General features: G+C 35.6%; 3 protein-coding genes across 5 annotated transcripts; 2 read left to right on the top strand and 1 right to left on the bottom strand.

Annotated features, from left to right (window-relative positions):
• The first annotated feature begins 396 nt into the window (after positions 1-396).
• Positions 397-8,247, top strand: LOC130827610 (helicase protein MOM1-like). 2 transcript variants are annotated; one of them, XM_057693377.1, is made up of 8 exons: positions 397-832; positions 979-1,048; positions 1,759-1,840; positions 2,710-2,814; positions 3,628-3,849; positions 3,994-4,176; positions 6,998-7,946; positions 8,060-8,247. In XM_057693377.1, the coding sequence occupies exons 1-8, from the start codon at positions 679-681 to the stop codon at positions 8,245-8,247; spliced, it is 1,953 nt and encodes a 650-aa protein (XP_057549360.1). In that variant the 5' UTR covers positions 397-678. The 2 variants fall into 2 exon arrangements, with proteins under 2 accessions (XP_057549360.1, XP_057549359.1); XM_057693376.1 differs by having other exon boundaries at positions 2,707-2,814.
• Positions 8,248-8,358: 111 nt separating this feature from the next.
• Positions 8,359-13,766, top strand: LOC130827608 (uncharacterized). Of its 2 annotated transcripts, none has more exons than XM_057693373.1 (4): positions 8,359-9,699; positions 11,034-11,369; positions 11,447-11,651; positions 12,846-13,766. In XM_057693373.1, exons 1-4 carry the CDS (start codon positions 8,359-8,361, stop codon positions 13,259-13,261), a joined length of 2,298 nt encoding a protein of 765 aa, XP_057549356.1. In that variant the 3' UTR covers positions 13,262-13,766. The 2 variants fall into 2 exon arrangements, with proteins under 2 accessions (XP_057549356.1, XP_057549355.1); XM_057693372.1 differs by having other exon boundaries at positions 12,843-13,766.
• A 720-nt stretch (positions 13,767-14,486) lies between these two features.
• LOC130827609 (phenylalanine ammonia-lyase-like) lies at positions 14,487-19,640 on the bottom strand. Its single transcript, XM_057693374.1, has 2 exons — positions 19,061-19,640; positions 14,487-16,447 (listed from the first exon to the last, which is right to left on the bottom strand). The coding sequence occupies exons 1-2, from the start codon at positions 19,450-19,452 to the stop codon at positions 14,698-14,700; spliced, it is 2,142 nt and encodes a 713-aa protein (XP_057549357.1). The 5' UTR covers positions 19,453-19,640; the 3' UTR covers positions 14,487-14,697.
• Between the last annotated feature and the right edge of the window lie 389 nt (positions 19,641-20,029).

Genomic DNA, 20,029 nt, shown 5'->3' with positions numbered 1-20,029 from the left:
TCTTAAAAGAGACCCATAAAAACTTGTTAAGTTTTGTACCACCCTATAATTACTTAGTTACTATTCATGCAACTTACTCCCTCCTTTGTTACAAGATACTCATTGCTACGGAGATCATTAAATTGTGCGAATAAGATGAAAATTTTAAAAAATATGCATAATAATCAAAAATTCCTAATTAATCACTATGATTTGAAAATCGATACAAAAAGACAAAAAATAATAATAAAATAAAAAAAAACGAAACTTTCGCCCTTTTATATTTTATCACATAAGGATAATTTGTTAACATCATAAATAAATAATCGTTAATTTAACAAAACAATCATACCACTTAATATAAAAATACGTAGTGTGGTCGAGCAATAAATAGTAAATTCTTCCCTCTCACGCTGCAGTACATCCACTTTTAGGCAGCAACAGCTTCACTTTTCTGCTCACCACCATTAATACCGCTCTCTCATCTTCACTCACCTTCCCTCCGTCAACCCTAAGTAAATGCATTAACAACGCGATTTCCAATCATTTTCAGTTTCATGTCAACATCGTGCTCAAAATTGCAAAATTAGTGCGTATATGTTTGATGATTTGACGTTTGTTTTCTATGAAATTCAATTATCAGGTCATATGAACAAAATAATCCTAAATTGTTACTGTTAAAGTGAGCAAACCCTAGTAATGGCGGAAGATAGAGGACCTGTGAAACGATCAGAGGGGAAGAAAATGGAGGCTTCCCGTAAACAAGGTAACAATAATACTATCATTAAGAGAAAGAGACTTGATGCCAATATCTTCAAGAAAGGGCATATTGATCAAGCCAAAAAGTATAAAGGTATTTTCATGGCTACTTTTCTTTTTCCATGCATTTTTGCACTGAATGTAGTTAACTTTTTGCATCTTTCGCTGGAAAATGGGGTCAATTTTTGTTAGTAAAATAAAAATGGGTTTTAACTTTTCTTTTTTTGTTGTTTGTTTCAGTGTCTACTGAATGTATGCCATCTGAGAGCAAAGATGTTTTGTTGGACAACACTTCGGTACAAAATCAAAGGTTTGTAAATTTTTATACATGTGACTGGTAATAAAGATAGAAAGTGGAAGAGAATGGGAAGAACTTATGTTTATTGGTAGATTTAGGGGTAGGGATGGTAGATAATCGGATGATTTATGTTTATGTAATATCTCCAATCTTTTAAGATTATGAATTTAATAATGAATGAGTGTCATCAAAAAAAGAATTTAATAACACCTTTAATTGACATTCTAGTATGTTGTCCTTATCAAAGTGGAAAATATTTTTTTATAATGTTTAATCTATCACAAATTATCAAATGAGACAATGTTGACTCAATTTACACTTATTGTAAGTTGATCTGCGAGCGATCATAGTCTTAGAGCTATCACTTCTTTTAATTAGAAAAAATGGACTAATTATATGGTTTGTGCGATGGTAAGACAGTCTCATACAAGTCTTGGTAATCTATTGATTTTCTTTATTATCTTTGTTTTGATGGGGCGATTTATCGTTTGTTTGGTCTTGGATTATAAAAGACTATATCAAAATGGATTCTTAATTCATTTGTACTTTTATTTATGTGAAGTTGTATATGTATTTGCAACAAAGGTTCGGTTGGGCGACTGTTACTTAATGATATTGGAATTTTTTTTTTAAGGTCTAATGACATTGGACTAATGAAATGTTGTTATTGAATTTGAACTGCATTTGCTTTGTTGTTATTGAATTTGAACTTTTGTTTTCAGTTGCAGGATTGGTTATGAAGGACAGTCACAGCCTGGGAATGGAGAAACTATATTGGAAAGTGTTGGCCTTAGTCTTGTTGAAGTACGAACTTTGATTCATGTTGGAAATTAAGGCTGATTTTTTTTTCTTAATGTTTTCTTTGTTCTGAATTCTGAGTACTAAAATGGCTTTATGGTTTTTATATTAATAGTTTTATATGCTTAAAAATTTCCTTTGGAAATGCTATTTGAGCTACACAGATATGATCGTCACATTACTTTTTTTCAGACAATGTGATAGCTTAAGCCTTGAATGATTTTCCCCCCCTCCTGTTATTTTTAATCTATTCTTGTGCACAATTTAGCTAGTTTATTGCATTTCTGACTTCAAAAGGCTTAGGGGTATGCAACTTATTGCTTCAAGTGGTGACTTGTAGTTGGGTCTATTTCATTCCTATATAATAGTTTTTGGCTTTTTAGTCTTTTATTCTTTATGAAGAAATTTAATGAAACTCAACTTCTCCAACTCAAGCAACCTGGTCTCTTGCTGCCATTGCTACTAATTGCTACCGCACACCCCATAAAAATACTCTAGGATTAGCTACTAAATAAATCTACCAGATTATAGTTCATACAACATGTAGTAATTTACCGCACATCCTAGCTGTTTGAAACTATTCGTGTACACGAATGCTCAAAAAATCAGAATTTTTACTGGGCACTACTGTTAGTTGCCAGATAATTAATTTCTGAGTGTATATGTGTGTGCATAATACTCCTATTTTCTCTTGGTGATTGTTTATGGGTGTTTTGTGGGGAAGTAAATGCATGGGAAGTAAATGCATGAACAAATATTATATTGTTTTAGTCTTCCCAGTCTAGTACACTCTTCATTTTCACATTTCCCCCTTTGCTGAAGTACAAAATAGATTTTAACATTTGACCATCTGAGTGCTATCTTAACTATAGCAGGAATGTGACCAGGATCGGGCTTCCTCATCAGTAGATGTCCTGTTGCACGAAAAAACACATGGTGAAATGATTGAAGATTTGGAGCCTTGTAATAGTTATAATGATGTAAGCTTTGATGTTGCTTTTTTTTTTTTTTTTTGTTTAAGTTGTTTTTGCATTTAAGGAGGTTGAACTTGCCTCCCTCACCCCCTTAGTGTGCTTCTGCTGGTTTATTGATGGACCTGAATCAGGCATATATTCTCTTTATACATATCCGTATTTTTATGTAAGGTTATGTCGTTTTTGGTTCATTACTTATTTTTGGCTTAAAGTGCTCACTGCATTTTTATTCCCCTTGTATCGCTGCAGCATCTTTCAAGCTTTATATTAAGACATAACTGTCCGTGGAACTTTGCACAATTATCAAAATGCGCAAAGTATTACTAACACTCATTTATCACCATGTATCAATATTTAACTACATCTCATATCAGTATTGTTCCATATATGATCCTACTTTTTGAGTGGAACACTCATATATCAGTATTAACTTGATATCGTATTCTGTCAAAGTACTAGGTTTTACCCTCATTAGTGCATCAAATAGCTGATCAGCTTTTTAATTAGAGTGAATTTATTTATTACACAAGGAAATTAAACATTTATGTTTAATGACAGACCAAGTTTTGGGCATCCTGAAGAAGCATAATCAAAATCTGGGATGATTCGATGTTTCTTTGAAATTGGAAGTTTGTACGAACAAAGCTGTTTAGACATATTAGTTTTTAGTTTGTACTTTTACAAGATAACTTTTATGTGTCTCCAATCTGCCTTCTCTGAATTGTAACTGTTGGTCTCCATTAAAACTGCACTGTGGTTCTTTATCTTCATATTTTCTTATTTCTGCTGTGCTATTGTGATTTTTTTTTATTTGAGTAGACAAATTTGAGGACTTCTTCTGTTATTAAGAAATCAGAAGACCTACCTGACTTCCAGAAGAAGATGCCAAGATACGTCGAGTTCTGGGTTCCTGTTGGTCTTTCATATGTACAGCTTGAGAAGTACTGCGAGACATTAATTAAAAACTCGATGTTTCTTTGTTCAAGTTTAAAGAATGAAGTACTAGATGGTCTTCATGATGTTCTCTCTACGATTAGGAAGGTATTTTTTTTTCTGCGACTAGAAATTTGCGCAAGTTTCCTGTGACAGCACTAGTGCAGTTCAAATTGCCTTGTTTTTTCGTTAATGACTTTATTTTGGGGTCAAAATAATTTCTGAAAGATTCTGCATGTGTTTCCTTTTCAGTGCTGTGATCACCCTTACCTAGTGGATTCGTCTTTGCAAAAGTTTGTCAATGATGGGCGTCCAGTTGGTGATTATCTGAGTAACGGAATAGAAGTCAGTGGGAAACTCCTTCTACTTGATAAAATGCTTCAAGTGGTTAAGAGAAAACAGTTGAGAGTGCTAATTGTAATTCAGGACATTCAGGTATGAAATTTATACGGTCATCTATTTTTAATAGTCCCGGTCTCATTTTACAGTTTAGTCTTGGATAGTAATTTTAATGTTCCCCATGTGGTTATGGATTGAATCTTTTTCATTTTTTAACCAAACTATTGTTTATTTTTAAATTTTGATGTATTATGCTTTCTGCTTCACTACTGCCATTTCTTTTCCGTTAATATAATTATTTGTTAGATGTCACACCTCATATCACAAGAGTAATCTTTTCTATCATTTTCTTGAGCAAGAGAAAGGTAAGAATATAAATTGTGGTGTTCAAGGCAGGATTGAAATAAGAATAAAGTTGGTATTATTTTGAATGTATGAGCAACTAAGGATGTAGTAGAGGTATACAGGAAGAACGATAGGATCATAAGTGTAAAGATTGTATATGGTGAAGAGATTTTGAACATCACAACTCACAAGTGCTTATGCACCAAAGTGGGGGAGTGATGAATCAATTAAAAGGACATTTCGGGAGGATCTAGATGATGTGTTGGTGCATCGAGCAGGAGGTTGTATATCATAGGAGATATGACGAGCACGTAAGGGTAAGTTGCGGTGCCGACGAAAGCTTCCATGGAGATTTTGATGGTTGAACAAGAAAAGGAGAGTTCATTTTGGATTTTGCACTTTTATACGATTTGTTGGTTGCTAACATATGGTTTAAGAAGAGTGATTATTATTTGATGAAATATTATTTTACTTGAATAGCTAGGAGATTTTAGGAGAATAAGGGGGCAATACTAATAAAGAATGATATAACATGTTGGAATTAGAAGATCAAGATAGTGGCAAAGAAAAAGAAAGATTGATATCTTGCATTAGGAAAATTCAGGAATGAGGAAAACATATTTAAATGGAAGGAAATTAAAACCTAAGTGAGAGTAGCAGTTTACGATGTGAAATTAAGGGCTTTCAGAAAGGTGTTTGACAAACTATATTTTAAAGGACAAAAAATATCTATATAATGGCTAGAAGGAGACAAACAAAGACAAATGACATAGGTATAGTAAAGTGTATTAAGGATCTAATAACATCCTAGTACAAACATCAAAGATTATTTAGGCCAGTTGATTAATGGAGAATAAGGAATTGTTGCCTTCACTCCATATGAAGAAAAAATAGATAATTTATGCGAAAGAAGCAAAAAGTTAGAGGTTGAGGAGGTTTTTTAAGTAAATGAAGGTAAAGAAAGTGGTAAGGCCAAATGGTTTACCTATTGAAGCAAAGAGATGACTAAGGCCAATTGAAATTACTTGGCTAACTTATTTATTCAACTAGATTTGGAGACCAGCAAGTGCCCAACGAATGGAGAAAAAGTATTAGCCATACATAGAATTATGGGATAGAGTGATAGAACTACGTGTGAGGAGATGTATCAAGCATAATGCAAAGACAAGGCCGCATTGCATCAGCCGCGTTGTTAAGGTTTTCCAAAAAAATCGAACAGATAATTTTCGCGTTGTAAAAGCATAAAAAAACAGATATTTAGGTGTTAGAAATCCACATCAATGTTCTGTTACCGTGATCACGATTACAACATTTTTGCTCTAGGACACTAAGAATCAATTTGGGTTTATTCCTGAAAGATTTACAGTCAAAGCAATTTATCTAATAAGACAAATGATGGAGTACTCTAGCACTATGAAAAAAAGACTTGCACTTAACTTGAAAAAGACATACTATATGGTACCAAGAGAAATATTTAGTGACAATGACAAAGACGGTTATTCTTAGAAAATACATTAATATGTTGTGTGTTATGTATCTAAAACTGAAGACAAATAGTAGGACATGTGAAAGGGCAACATAGGATTTTCCAATTACAATTGACTTTTACCAAAGGCTCGGCCCCAAATCCTTTTTTTGTTACGACAATCTTAGACGAGATGACATGATCATTCCTTTGACGAAGAAATCCTCCTAGTCGATGCTTCAAATATCTTGGGTGCATATTTCAGAGGAATGGGGTTATCCAACTAAATGTAACCTGTAAAAATTAAGTGTGTAGAAAAAATGGAGAGTGACTATCAAGATGTTATCAAGCTGTGCCCTTAAAGCTGAATGACAAGTTTTATCGGACGACCATTACACCAATGCTGCTATATGGATTAAAATGTTGGGCTTTTAGAAAGGATTATAATTTACTTTTATTCAACTTCTTAAGCTGCAAGCATTTGTACAAAGTACAGTAATCGTAACTCATCCTTTTAGACATTTTCTTGTTTCCAATTGACTGTTGTTGTAAAAGCAGTTAGGGACACTTTTATATGTTAAACTGAGTTAAAGCAATATTCTTGTTTGAATGCCCCTCAGCTTCCAGCTTTCTTCATCCCGTAATTACTGAATTGTAAAAGAAACTTCAGCAGTATATTATTTAGAATTTCTAGATGTTAAAGCTTAATCATTCCTAATTTTATTGCTACTGTGGTGGATCAGTGGATGTCATATCTTCCTAGAATAAGTATGTTAGTCAAAATCAAGGCCGTCTATCTGCTATGGCAATGGTTTTGAGTTTTAGTTACCTGAATACATCCACTCCTATGGGTTACTTGCTGACAAAACTTTAATCTTGTTCTTCTGTAGCACTGAATTTGCTGCATTCATTATTAATGATAAATTCTATATTTGGATGATCTTACATTTGATTAGTGATTTACTGATTTTATTTGCTGGAATTTTCTCATTGTTCTCTTTGATTATAACTAATAGCTTGTTTTGCATCGATAATTTGGTTCAGTATCTTACAGCATAAAAAAAAATCTTATTATAGTTTTGTTTGCTATCAATATTTTTATTGCAGTCGATGGATTCAAAACTGATGTCCAATAATCTTCAGCACTTCCTAGATGACTTAATATGTGAAAAAGTTGGTGAAGAGTGTTACGTAAACATCTACCGTGAATTTGATTCTTCAAAAAAGCGAGCTGCGATTAATCTGTTCAATGACAAAGATAGCGGGAAGTTGGTGATGTTAATTGAAAAAGGTTCTTGTCAACCAAACGTCAAACTCTTCTCAGTAGACTGTGTCATCTTATTTAATAGTGACTGGAGATCAACACATGACTTGAAGTCACTACAAAAAATGTCTATACAATCGAATGGTGATAGTTTGAAAGTATTTCGATTGTATTCATCATATAGTGTGGAAGAGAAAGCTCTAATTTTGGCAAAGGAAGGCAATAGTTTAGAGAGCAACGTCAGCAATTTTAGCCACAGTATAACCCATTTGCTACTTCTCTGGGGCGTATTCTCTTTGTTTAGTAAACTTGATGCATTGCATAGTGATTGCTCATCAATTAAAAATCTTAGTTGTTTGTGCGAAGATAAACTGGCAGCTGACGTTACTAATGAGTTTTCAGCTATTTTAACTTGTGAAGATGATGATATGATTAGCTATTCACGAATCTCCAAAGTTCCAGGGACTAAAGATGATATTTCTGAGATTGTAGTTTTGCATGGTGAAGAAGATGAACCAACTAGAGATAATGATATACCACCATGGGCAATATGGAGTAATCTACTTGAGGGAAGGAAACCTATGTGGAAACTTTTACCAGGATCTTCGGAGAGGTTAAGAAGAAGAGGTGAACTCATGGCCAGTCCGGTTCAGTGTTTTGAATCTGATGATAAAGATGCAAAGATGACAAGCAAGAGAAATTCACATTCTGGTGATGAAAGTTTTGGTCCAAAACCATGGGTACGAAAAGGTTGCCGGTCAGATTCAGCTAAAAGACGTGGTGAAATGGCTGGTATGTTGTCCCTGTCTACTAATGTTTAAGTATTGTGGGCATTAGAAGAGCAACAATCATAAAATGTTGTACCTTGGATCACACCTTGTCTCAGCCTTTTGGTTCTTTTGCAGATCCTGGGAAATTACTTGGTAAATCTGTCAAACCATCCTCTTCAAAATATCACTACAGTAGCCTGAGTCAGATAGAAGAAACTTGGCAGCGCAGGATGAGAGAACTTATTCTAAAACAGAAAGAAGAAATTCTTCTATTTTATAGGACTAAGAGTGAGATCAAAGCAAAGTTGGAGAAAGAACATTAGTTGGAAGTGGATCTCATTAATCAAAAATATGGAGAAACAGAACTTAAACAAGACTCTCTTAAGAATTTGGATCTTCTATATGAGCAAAAGCTTGAAAAACACAACCGTGAGATGGCTACGAAGAGGGAGGAGTTGGAAGAGGAGCATTTGGCTTCAAGGTTAAAGGAAAAAGAATTGAAAGATGACATATTTATTTCTTTGAAGAAAACTTTATCGTCACAGAAAACTGTTGATTTGATTAAACATCCTATTGATTCCGCAACTATGATACCGATCCTTGACCCTGACTCAGAAACCAAGCACTCTCATGAGATCAAACCAGGAATGGTCAATTTATCTGCGCAGCGAGATAACCCTTGCTCTCCTGATCGTGTGACAGAACTAGAAATCATACACGTAGCATCTGATGAAGAAAATGATGCTATTTCGTTCAGAGAAGAAGTATCTGATAATGCAGACTGTAGAGTTAATTCCCCTGTTGGTCCGCTTCGAGAGACTGAGATGAGAGGTGCAACGGACTCCAGTATTGATACCACTGTGATTGTGCAGCAGAGGATGGAAGCTGTCGGAGCATCAATTTTTGAGGCCGAGACGAGAGGTGTTGCAGACTCGGGTTCTCCAACCAATATGATTGTGCAGCAAAGGTTAGAATCTGTTGCGGCGTATACTAGTGAGGCTGAGACGAGAGGAGCTGCTGATTTGTGTACTACTGCCACTGTTATGCAACAGCAGAGGATAGAAGATGTCCCAATTCGAGTCTGTATTTTGAAAAATCCTGCTGGCTCATCTAATAGAGAGGTTGATATGGGAGGTGCTGTAGACTTGTGTACGACTGCTACAGTGATGAAGCATAAGAGTATAGAAGAGATCATTGATGGGGACTCTAACAATGAAACCATTGCTAGCTCATTTGATGGGGAGGTTGATATGGGAGGTACATCTGGTTCAGGTACTACAGCCATTTTGTCTGAGCCCAAATATATAGACGAAGGGCTGCATGGGGACTCCAATAATGAAGCCCTCTTTGAGGCATCTAATGAGATAGAGATGAGAACTGGTTCAGATTCAGGTACTACTACCAATGTGGCTGGGCAGCAGAGGATAGAAGTGGTGCGATGTGAGGACTCTAATGTAGAAGTTCCTGTTAGGTCTTCTGATGGGGTGGCTGAGATGAGGGTCGCTGCAGAATTGAGTACTTCTATCACTCTGGCTTCGCAGCAGAGGATAGACGAGGTGCAGGACAGGAACACCAACATTGAAGTACCTTCTACAGAACCCAATAGAGAGGCTGAGGTGAGAGAAGTAAACACGGCTACTCCTGCCACTGTTGCTGTGCAGGAGAGTCTAGAAGAGATGACCATGTATCCTTCATCCGGATTAAATGCTGGCAGACAAATCTTGGTGCAGTCACAAGCATGTGCATTAACAGGAAATTCTTCACCATTAGAGCAGGTATTACAAGCTTACGTTTGTGTTTATCTATTCGTTGAAGGTAGCGTTGTGAGATGAGTGGCTCCAAACTCATTAACTTTTCAATATGGGTTCTTCAAATTTTCTTTTTGATAATCTTCCATTGCTCGTAAGTCGTATCCCAAGATAGAGAACAATCCATAGGATTTAGGAATGCAACCCTCCCATGGATTTTATCCATTCCATAATCCATGGTGGTAACAAACCCTGAAGGGGAAGATAGAGAACAATGGAGAGAAACAGTTAGACAGTAGCAGCCGTCATCTGAATTTGTCGTCTTTGTTATTCTCGTTGGATCTTTTCTGGTCTGGTCTGGTCTTGCCATTCCTCTTCTATTCTCATCATTTGTGGCAAGTGTTTATTTTATCTAATTTTCTTTCTCTTTTTCACATTTTCTTTTTGTCTGTCCGATGTGATGTTTTATACATCAGTTTTCTTCTGTATATCAGATTTTTTTAAAAAAATTCAATTATAAAATTTCAGGTTTTGTTCATCACATTAAAAAAAAAAAGACTTTGATTAATATGGTACAACTGAAATAGAGTTTAAAAATGAACACAATCTATTCTATATTGAACAAAACAATATAATAGGAATATAGGATATGCAGTATAATTCACTCCAAAAATTAAACCAAGAAATGAGCTTCGTATCGGATTCCCAACCCATACCATTACAAAATACGGCACCAGACTTAATTGTTAACCTATGTCCTGTCCTGCTACACTAGGGAAATTGGCTTTCTTTTTTGGTGGTAATGAAACTTATTTTATTGATGGAAAATAATGTGGGCTTGTTGTGGAGATTGAATTTCTTATCATAGTCAGCATCCTTTGTTGGTTTGATGATGTCTCTGACCATTTTTGCATACTTGCGCAATCCTCTTAATGTGATCCAAAGTAAAAACACTGATGCTGAAACCTAGAACCTTCATTTTCAGACTGAGAATTGTTATATATTTTCGATGTTTTTTTAGTTGTTTCTTATATGCTGTTAGGAATTTTCTTATTAGCTGCATCATTTCCATATATAGATGCTTTTTAATGCAAATGACAATTATGTCCATTCTTACGCTACCATCCCTTCCCACTTATAAGCTAATCGCATGGGCTATAATGGACAATTGCACGCCTCTTCTCATTTATTATTTTTCATGCCAAGTTGAAATGGTTTAACTAAAGAAAACAAAGGAAGTATAAGTGCTCAATTAGTATGACATCCAAGATAAGTGGAGAGAAATGGGTAATGGGTTCTTGTTAAATCTGTGTACAAAGACTAAATTACGTGCTCTCAATATTAAATTTCTGTCTGTGCAGCCAATGGGAAATCTTCCTTGTAATGTGACCAGCCATACTGCTGGAGCTTCTAACAGATCAAACTGTATTTCTAGAGTGCCTGCCTCTTGTCAAGATCAAGTGTCTCCAGGGAATAGGGGGTTATGCAATCAGCTTCTGATGCAACCAATACTGCCGACTGCTGGTTGGGAGCAGGTTCATACCCCAAATCTTGCTGGCACAGCCCTCCCACAGTCAGCCAATAGCTCCTTCCAAGAATCCTCAAATTTGAGATATGCTAGCGTTGATCCACTCCAAGATGAGCTAGTAAGATTGAAGAATGAAGTAGCAGAAGCTGATAAGATTCACAAGGATAAGGTATTTGAGTCTTTAATTTTAGAAAAGACACTAATTCTTGCTAGAAATCCTCAATTCATGCATTTACATCTGAACAGGCGACATTTTTGCTATTCTCCCGTGAAAAAGAGATTCAAGAGGTTCACAGGAAGTATGATTTATTGCTCAGCAAAGCAGAGAATGCATTAACACAGACTAAACTAGAATTGAGATCTTATTACGAAAAAGTGCTTGCAAACAAGTTATTGGCTGATACATTGAAGTGCAACTTTCAGAAGCAGACATCATCTTCAATGCCACCAGGTAAAATGTTTCAGTTTTCAGATTTGATTTATGATTTTAAATTGAATGTCACGAGCTTTATATATTCAGTTTATACTTCATACAGCAATTTGACCAGTGTCCTGTGTTAGAATATATACTTAAAAACAATATTGCCCAGAATTACATGTAAATCCATGAAGTAATAAATAAGAATGTCATAAACAACATATCTTATATACAATCCATAGTAGCCATGTTTGATGTAGGAAAACCTCTTGATCGGAAGCTTAAGTTAAGCCTACCAAAATGTAATGTCTTGTATTTTGTGTAAATTAATATTTGACTGATTCTTTGTATTTGGGGTTAATGGACAAAACAATTCATTAAATTTTTAAGATGTGTATTTTTTTTCGTAAATAAATTGCCTTTTGAGCCCATGGGCTGAATTCACTCATACAGCACAAGTTACAACAATTGTGTTGTATGAGTGAATGCAGGCCCATGGGTGAATTTGATAATGCAAAATACACCTAACTAGTAATCAAACTGATACTGCGTCCAATGTGCCTTACATACGAACAAATCAAGCTGAGCCATACTTGAATTGTCAGCAAGTTGTTCCTTTTGGAGCCATCTCTAGTGCACTGTTTACTTGACAGTACACTCCTCTAAAAAAGGAAATTTAGAGTCTTCCCACAATCCATGAAGTTAATATTTGAACTGCCATCTGATTGTAATGTGTGCAGTGGGGCGGTATGCGAATTCTATATAATTTTATCATTTGTGCTTGGTGTATTGCGTGGGAGACACTTCCTCCGTTTCAGCAACAACTTTCCATTTCTATTTTGGTTTTCTTTACCATTTTGGATCAAATTAACTCAGATGGGGTCAGAATTTTTGTGGTCCCCACACTTTCCTCCCAATTAACTCTTCATCAAAAGCACATGGGGATCACTATTCATGTGGTTTACACACTATCCTTAAAAACCGTATAAAATAAAATGGAAAGATGATGGTGAAATGGAGGGAGTACTGTAGTCTTTTGGAGATCTCATAAAATGTTCAGTTTAGCCGTCTGTGCCTCTGTGGTGGTGAACTTTAGTATATAACTCATTTTGTCTTCGGCTTTTTTTGGGGAATACTTATACGAGCCTTGTGCCTTTGTCGTGTTGGACTAAAGTTTAAAAATTTTCTTGTCCAACACATGCTGATTAAAACCTGTGCTTGTAGAAGATCTGTTGAATGCAATCCTTCAGTTAACTCCGGAGAAGCTCAACTTGGCTGTGCATGGAACATTGGTGGCTAATGTTGAAGCAACAGCACCTCCTGCTCAAGTAGCGCACGATGTATCTCAACTCATGTCTCTGGTAACAAGCAGATCACAATACTCCAGTACATTACCCGACCCAGGAAATCCTCTTGCTGCTTACCTTGTAAGGTCTTCCTTCTGCCCGCCCAGACCAATCAACTCCGCATCCACATCAATGTTTGGGTTAATGAACCAGCAAACTGCTTTTAGTCCACTCGGGTCGACGTACAGCTCTCATCAACAGGGGTTTCTGCCTGGGACTTTTCGACTTGGCAATACGATGCAACTTCCTGGGCGGCTTTTATTTGGTGGCACATCACAAAATCCTCATCTGTTGTAGCACTCTGGCACACTCTTTTTGAATGGATGTTCTTTTATATAGTACAGTTTTCGCAGTGTGCAGGGTTTACAGAAATATAGGAGATGATCTAACGAGTAATATAGGCGAAATGGCTTTTGTTTTTGGCTGCAAAATGTGTCCCAGCATGCCATATTCAAATGTGTAGATACTGAATGAGCTCATCAATTTTGTATAGCCTTACCATGATGCTTGCTCAAATATCAGCTTCTTTTACTCTAGTTGAGCACTTGAGATTACCGTGTTTACTTAACAGCTTATTACTACTTTATATACTTTGATTCATATGTTTAAACGTTTTCCTGGTGCTAAGGATCGATTAATTTGATGCTTGTGTTTTTTGGACTTATTTTTCGTACATTTCAAGCATCTAGTGGAAGAAATAAAGCTTGAGGAAAGACAAAGACATTGTCTAGAGAGGAGTATCGAGTTTTTGATTCATCTCTATATTTCGTGTTTTGTTTATCATTCAATTGGTGATGATTGTAATCTCGAGTTTTTAATAAAAGCTCCTCATATACGTGATCTTGGAACAGTTTCGCCAACTGATTTTTTATGATGATTGTGCGTTATTTTTTTGAAGTTGATGAACCCGTGTAGATTGAGCTCTTGAGGGCTAGATAATCACAAGAATTTAGTATGCCATTATATGAGAGTCAAGAACGAAGCACTATTGTTCAATCTTGTATTGATTTATCAATTATTTCATGGATTGCTTTACTTAATGAAAACTTTAAACCTCTTTTTATATAATTGTAAATTTAGCACTTTTTTTTTGAAATTGTAAATTTAGAACTTCAAATATGTCTTATAGTACAATATGCATATTCACTCGAGCATTGATCGGTGAATCCCATCTTTCAAATCTTGGATCGCCCATGAGCGTGCATGTAACATCCCGGTCCAACGGACCACTGGTGACTACATATGGAGATTGTAGACTGGCCCCACAGACCAACACAAGTCTTTTCAACGCACTTTGGCCTTCACTCGTGCGCGCTCGGAAAAACTTCCCAGAAGATTACCCATCCTAAGATTGCTCCCTATCAAGCATACTTAATTGTGGAGTTTTTAGCAAATGGGCTCTCATGAAAAGAAGATGCACCTTGTTTATATAAGTAGTCTATTAATCCTCTTTAAAGCTCAATCTGGGGTATCACAGTGCATTTGTATAATTAACGAATAAAAACAAAACAGAGTTGACATCTTTATTTTTTGGGATTTAATAAACAACTTTGCTATTTAACTTGTAATCATTACATTGATGTTACATAAGATAAAGAGAAAAAAAAAAGAAAAATTTTGTTCTTTACATAATAATCCCCATAATACAAAATAAAATTTTGAACATTAGGTTATAACAAAATGAAGCAAATACATAATTAAGTTGATAATTAAAAAAACAGATTGTGCAATTTTTAAGAGATAGGCAAAGGAGCTCCATTCCACTCCTTAAGGCAATCCAAAAGAGGATCAATGATCTTTCCTTGGCAAAGTGCAGTGAAAACTTTGTCACATTCTTCTCCCGGGGACTTAACTCTTTCTCCAGTCAGCAAGTTGGTCTGAAGCTCGTCTCTAACGAACTTGTACAATGGGTAAGACCGGCATTCCTTGATCCTGTTCGGGATGGCAGAGTTACCACTGTCGTAAGCTGCTCGTGCAGCCTCGACTTCTTTAGGTAGTCGTGCCTTGAGCTCCTCTTCGAATGCTCCGATCTTCTGGAAGATTGAAGTTCCGACATTCTTTTCACTCTCTCCGTTGGCCAAAGCCTGATCGACCAAGACTTGTCTGAGCTTCTGCATCAAGGGGTAAGTTCCACTGCAAGGATCATCTGCGTATGCAAACACGTGTTCTCTTTCGACTACTCGGATGAGCTCCTTCTCGCAGAATCTTCCTGGGTGGAGTTCACCATTAACCCCAGTGATAAGAACACGTCTGCACACCTGACTGACGGTGTTCTTCACCGAATGCTTGATGTTTTCCTCTAAGTGTCTCAAATCAATTGCTTGGCATAACGCGACAAGGAAGGTAGACGACATGAGTTTCAAGATATCGACAGCCTCAGCAGTCTTACGAGCTGAGATGAGCCCGAGAGAGTTCACATCCTGGTTGTGTTGCTCCGCACTTTGAACATGGTTTGTGACCGGGTTACCCAAAAACTGAAGCTCAGAACAATAAGAAGCCATAGCAATCTCGGCCCCCTTAAAACCATAGTCCAAGCTCGGGTCCCTACTTGCTGTAAGGTTCGAGGGAAGCCCGTTGTTGTAGTAGTCATTAACTAGTTCTGAGAACTGAGCAAACAACAATTTACCAATGGCTGCAATAGCCAACCTCGCATTGTCCATAGACACACCGATAGGAGTACCTTGGAAGTTCCCACCGTGCAATGCCTTGTTACGAGACACATCAATAAGTGGGTTATCGTTAACAGAGTTGATCTCACGCTCAATGGACTTTGTGGCCCAACGAATGACCTCGATTTGTGGACCCAACCATTGGGGTGAAGTCCTAAGAGCATATCTATCTTGCTTAGGCTTCTGCAACGGGTCCATTTCGTGTAAAGCCTTAGCAGCCTTCATGTACGAGCTACCATCCAAGATATGCTCCATGATAGCCGCAGCCTCAATCTGTCCCGGGTGATGCTTCAACTTATGAGTCAAATGATCGGTAAACTCCGGTTTTCCATTCATTACTTCAGCGAAAATAGCTGATATAACCTCAGCTAGAACAGCCAGGATATTCGCTTCAAACAAGACATTCGATGCCATTCCTGATCCAACAGCCGTACCATTAACTAAGGCGAGACCTTCTTTAGGTTGGAGATCAAAGAATCCGGAGCTGATTTGAGCCGTCTTAAAGGCTTGTTCTGCATTAAGAACCTCGCCATTAGGGCCCACGGCCTTGGAGTTGGGCCGACCCGTTAGTAACCCTGCAATGTACGAGAGTGGAACAAGATCCCCTGAGGCAGTGATTGTACCACGGAGGGGAAGGCAAGGAGTGACATTGTTGTTAAGCAAGTTCGTGATGGCTTCTAAGATTTCAAATCGAATACCCGAGTAGCCTTGCAAAAGGGTGTTGATTCGCACGAGCATGGCGGCCCGTGTTGCTGTATGAGGTAATGTTTGGCTTGTTTCTGTTCCGTTGCCAAAGATTCCAGCATTCAAAAATCTGTTACAATGTCAAAACGTTTTCTTAGTCATTAGAAACATTAACACTAAAAATTGTAGAATTATATTCAATTTTTAATTAGTTGTGTAAATTATTATTTTTTGGTATAAGTAACTGTTATGGTAACTGTTAGAATATAATATATTAAAGAATGTAATTAAAATCTTAAAATGCTATAAGTTGTAACATTTTATTAACAGCTACATACATCAGTGACACTATTTAAATTGCTACGTTTGCAAGCAATGATATCTTTTAAAGTAATGTTTTAGCCCATTAAACCACTAATCACCATGGTTAAGACTCATTAATTATTATGGGTTTATAATTATTAATGCTGATATGGAAATTTGAGCTCCTAACTTCTTGTTAGCCATTGATGATCATGACATTTAACAAATCAACTTGTGTAATTAGCAATTAATTTTGAATTAGAAAGCTTCTAATTATGTGGGTGTAATGGATGCCCAACTACCCCAACTTTAAAGATGGTTAAAGTAATGCTCAATCACGAAGTCGCCAACCTATTTTTTTTGGCCTTTTTTTTTGGCAAAGTAGATTTGATCTACCTTTACCAATCATTTACATCATCAGGACATCAGCAGAGAATAAATTGAAAATTACACAAATTTATTGAAAATAATCAAGGTAAAAAGTTATTTTTTCACCAAAATAAACGCCCTCTTATTAATAATAAAAAGGGTGAAAAAGACATTGCACGAGTACACGACGACAATGTGCTAGGTGATGTTGTTATAGAAATCGATTTCTAATTACACTGATAAAAGCAAAGTTTTTAATAATTAGATCAACCCATAAATAATGTCATTATTTCTTTATACTGATTTAAATGGAAAAAGGTTAAAGTATTTTATATTTAGGTGCACCAATATATAAACCTTTAAAAGGGATAATTTAACTAAAATTTATGTCCACAAGTTGTTCCTAGAAGTGCCAATCTTGTTTGCCTTAATGTAGGTCTACCAAAATACCAATCCCAATTTACATTTTTTCTAATAAAGTTTGGTAAAGTTGTTAAGACATCTTTTTAGCCATATTTTTTTTCTTCCTTTTTCATTTTTCTTTAAAAATAATGACTTTAAAAACTTTTTTTTTATCGTCTAAACAGTTTCTTAAGAGATTATTCAATAAACATAAAAATATAATTGCTATGTAAAAAAGTGGTGTCACCGCACAAAGGATAGATTCCTCGCTGACCATTATTAGCAAAATAGAGTATGTATGTCAACGGTACAAATACAACTGGCACTTTGGTTATTTACAGATCATTACATGACTCTTTCATCTCTTTTGATCTCATCATATCATATCAAATCATCGTAGATCCATCAAACTTTTTTTAATAATCATTGGCAATGCCCCGATCATCAATTTGAGTTATGTTTAGTTAAAAATTAGTCCGAACTTAAAATGACTTTGAATAAGCTCATTTTCTAAATTTAGCCCAAAACCGACTCAAATCCTAAATTTGGCTCTAAGATCAGCCTAAAAATGACTCAAAGTTTGGCACAAAACTATAGAGGGCCCTAAATATGACCCGAAACCAAATAAACCTTAAATTTAGCTCTAAAATCAACATGATTCCTAAATTTTAGTTGAAATCACATAAGCCCTAAATTTGATCGATCTGATTCTAAATTTGAATCAAAACCAACAAAACTCCTAAATTTAATCCGAAATCAACCTGATCCCAATGTTAGACCTGAACCCAGGATCAGCCCGGTTCACCTCTAGACGTGGCATTGATCAGCTAATAACTTCCCATGTAATCAGGAATACAGATCCTAATCAGACAAAACTGCCATCTTCATCTATTATACGTGGAATATTCAACTTAATTATTATTACATTTATTTTTGTTTTGTTCTAAAATTAAATAATAAACTTGCACATGCATTTTGGACTTTTTAATTTAATACTTCTACTATCACTACTACAACTCACGTCTCCCTCGAATCAAAATTATTCAAACTCAATTGTTTTCCTACCAATAATTCTTCTATCATTTCAAAATCAGTGTCCAGTCCACCCTCATCATATAACTACATTGGTCCCGCCCGCATCTTGTTAACCTCAACGTTTAAAATTTGATCGATGCGTACATTCAAATACAACGATTTATACAAATTATGAAATTATTTTACTAAAAACGATATTTCACTAGAGTTGTTGAACAACAAACACCCAAACATATATACGATCAAATTAGAAGAATTACAAAATAAGAAATATAAGAACAATTTTTGTTTATATAAGAATGATTTTTGTTTAATCACTATATAAACAAAATAAAAGATAATATGTTATAAATTAAGAGCATTTGTAAAATTTATGTTATAGTTAGTGATTTTTACATGTTTTTGGATCAATCGTAACCATAAATTTTTTTACTCCTATCTTATTAAAATCATCCTTATTGGATCTCTCGCTTTATATATATATATATATATATATATATATATATATATATATATATATATATATATATATATATATATATATATATTATAATTTCAAAAAAAATTAAGAACTAATAAAGAGAATAAAAATAAAAATAAAAAAATAAATAAAAAGTGTAATTAGTTTGGTTACCTAATAAGCTCATTTTGAAGTGCACCGCCATTTTTAGTCCTCCGATGAGAAGTAGCGCCAAAACCAGTAGTAACACCATAACTATCAGTACCTTTATTCATACTCTCCATTACCCAATCACTACTAGCTTTAACACCGGCTCGAGCCGATTCAGCTAGCTCCACCGTAGCACTATCGGACCCAGCTACAGCCGCGACTTGAGCCACAGTAAGAGTCTCCCCGCCGAGCCGAACAGCCGGCTTACGATATTCCTCAACCATTTTCTTAACCTCATCGAGATGGCTTCCTGTCATCGACTCGGCTGCTTTCCCCCAGTTTAATGGATCATCGTATTTGACCCGTTTAGGGATACAAATACCCGATTCGGTTACCCCGTTTTGGTTGTTTTCCATTGATTATTAAGGTGATTGACTGTGGAGGGAAATGGGGGAATGGGAGAAGATTGTTTGGTAAAAGGGAAGGATTAAGGGAAGGTATTATTGAATTGATGAGAGAGAAAGGGAGTTGGGGTTTAAATAGAGTTGGGGAAGGTGAAAATGTTGGGTGTGGTAGGTAAGAGAGAGTGGTGGGCCGATTACCCACAACAACGCCTGAAATCATCCATCTTTTTTTATTTTAATTATCACATAGTCTCGTGTTAAATGGTCTCATCGTAAGAAATTTCCTGGATTGTATAGTTTAACTAATACAATTATTAATATATAAGTTTCTTGTTTTAAAGTCCTTTTACGGAAAAATGATTTTTCATAATAATAGCTCATTTTTTATTACTCTCTTACTTTTGTTACAACTTACAAGCATATTTTATTTGTCCCAATAGATTTGAAGCAAAGAAAAATTGTGGGGTTCTTAAGAAATTGATAATAAATAAAAAAAGAATAAATTGTATGGATGAAATTAAAAGAAGGTTAAAATGTATTGTTGAGATTAAAAGAAAATGATAGGTTATTATCCAAAAATAGAAATGAT

This window comes from Amaranthus tricolor, chromosome 11 (assembly GCF_026212465.1).
Source record: "Amaranthus tricolor cultivar Red isolate AtriRed21 chromosome 11, ASM2621246v1, whole genome shotgun sequence".
NCBI lineage: Eukaryota > Viridiplantae > Streptophyta > Magnoliopsida > Caryophyllales > Amaranthaceae > Amaranthus > Amaranthus tricolor.
This window is presented reverse-complemented; position numbering and strand designations above follow the sequence as displayed.

Excerpts from the sequence above, each read along its gene's own strand:
- LOC130827610 (XM_057693376.1), top strand. The coding sequence starts at position 679 with ATGGCGGAAGATAGAGGACCTGTGAAACGATCAGAGGGGAAGAAAATG. Across the intron at positions 4,177-6,997 it reads TTGTAATTCAGGACATTCAG|TCGATGGATTCAAAACTGAT; the intron begins GTATGAAATTTA and ends TTTTTATTGCAG. Across the intron at positions 7,947-8,059 it reads AAGACGTGGTGAAATGGCTG|ATCCTGGGAAATTACTTGGT; the intron begins GTATGTTGTCCC and ends GTTCTTTTGCAG.
- LOC130827608 (XM_057693372.1), top strand. The coding sequence starts at position 8,359 with ATGGCTACGAAGAGGGAGGAGTTGGAAGAGGAGCATTTGGCTTCAAGG. Across the intron at positions 11,370-11,446 it reads ATAAGATTCACAAGGATAAG|GCGACATTTTTGCTATTCTC; the intron begins GTATTTGAGTCT and ends ACATCTGAACAG. Across the intron at positions 11,652-12,842 it reads ATCATCTTCAATGCCACCAG|AAGATCTGTTGAATGCAATC; the intron begins GTAAAATGTTTC and ends CTGTGCTTGTAG.
- LOC130827609 (XM_057693374.1), bottom strand. The coding sequence starts at position 19,452 with ATGGAAAACAACCAAAACGGGGTAACCGAATCGGGTATTTGTATCCCT. Across the intron at positions 16,448-19,060 it reads CTTCAAAATGAGCTTATTAG|ATTTTTGAATGCTGGAATCT; the intron begins GTAACCAAACTA and ends ACATTGTAACAG.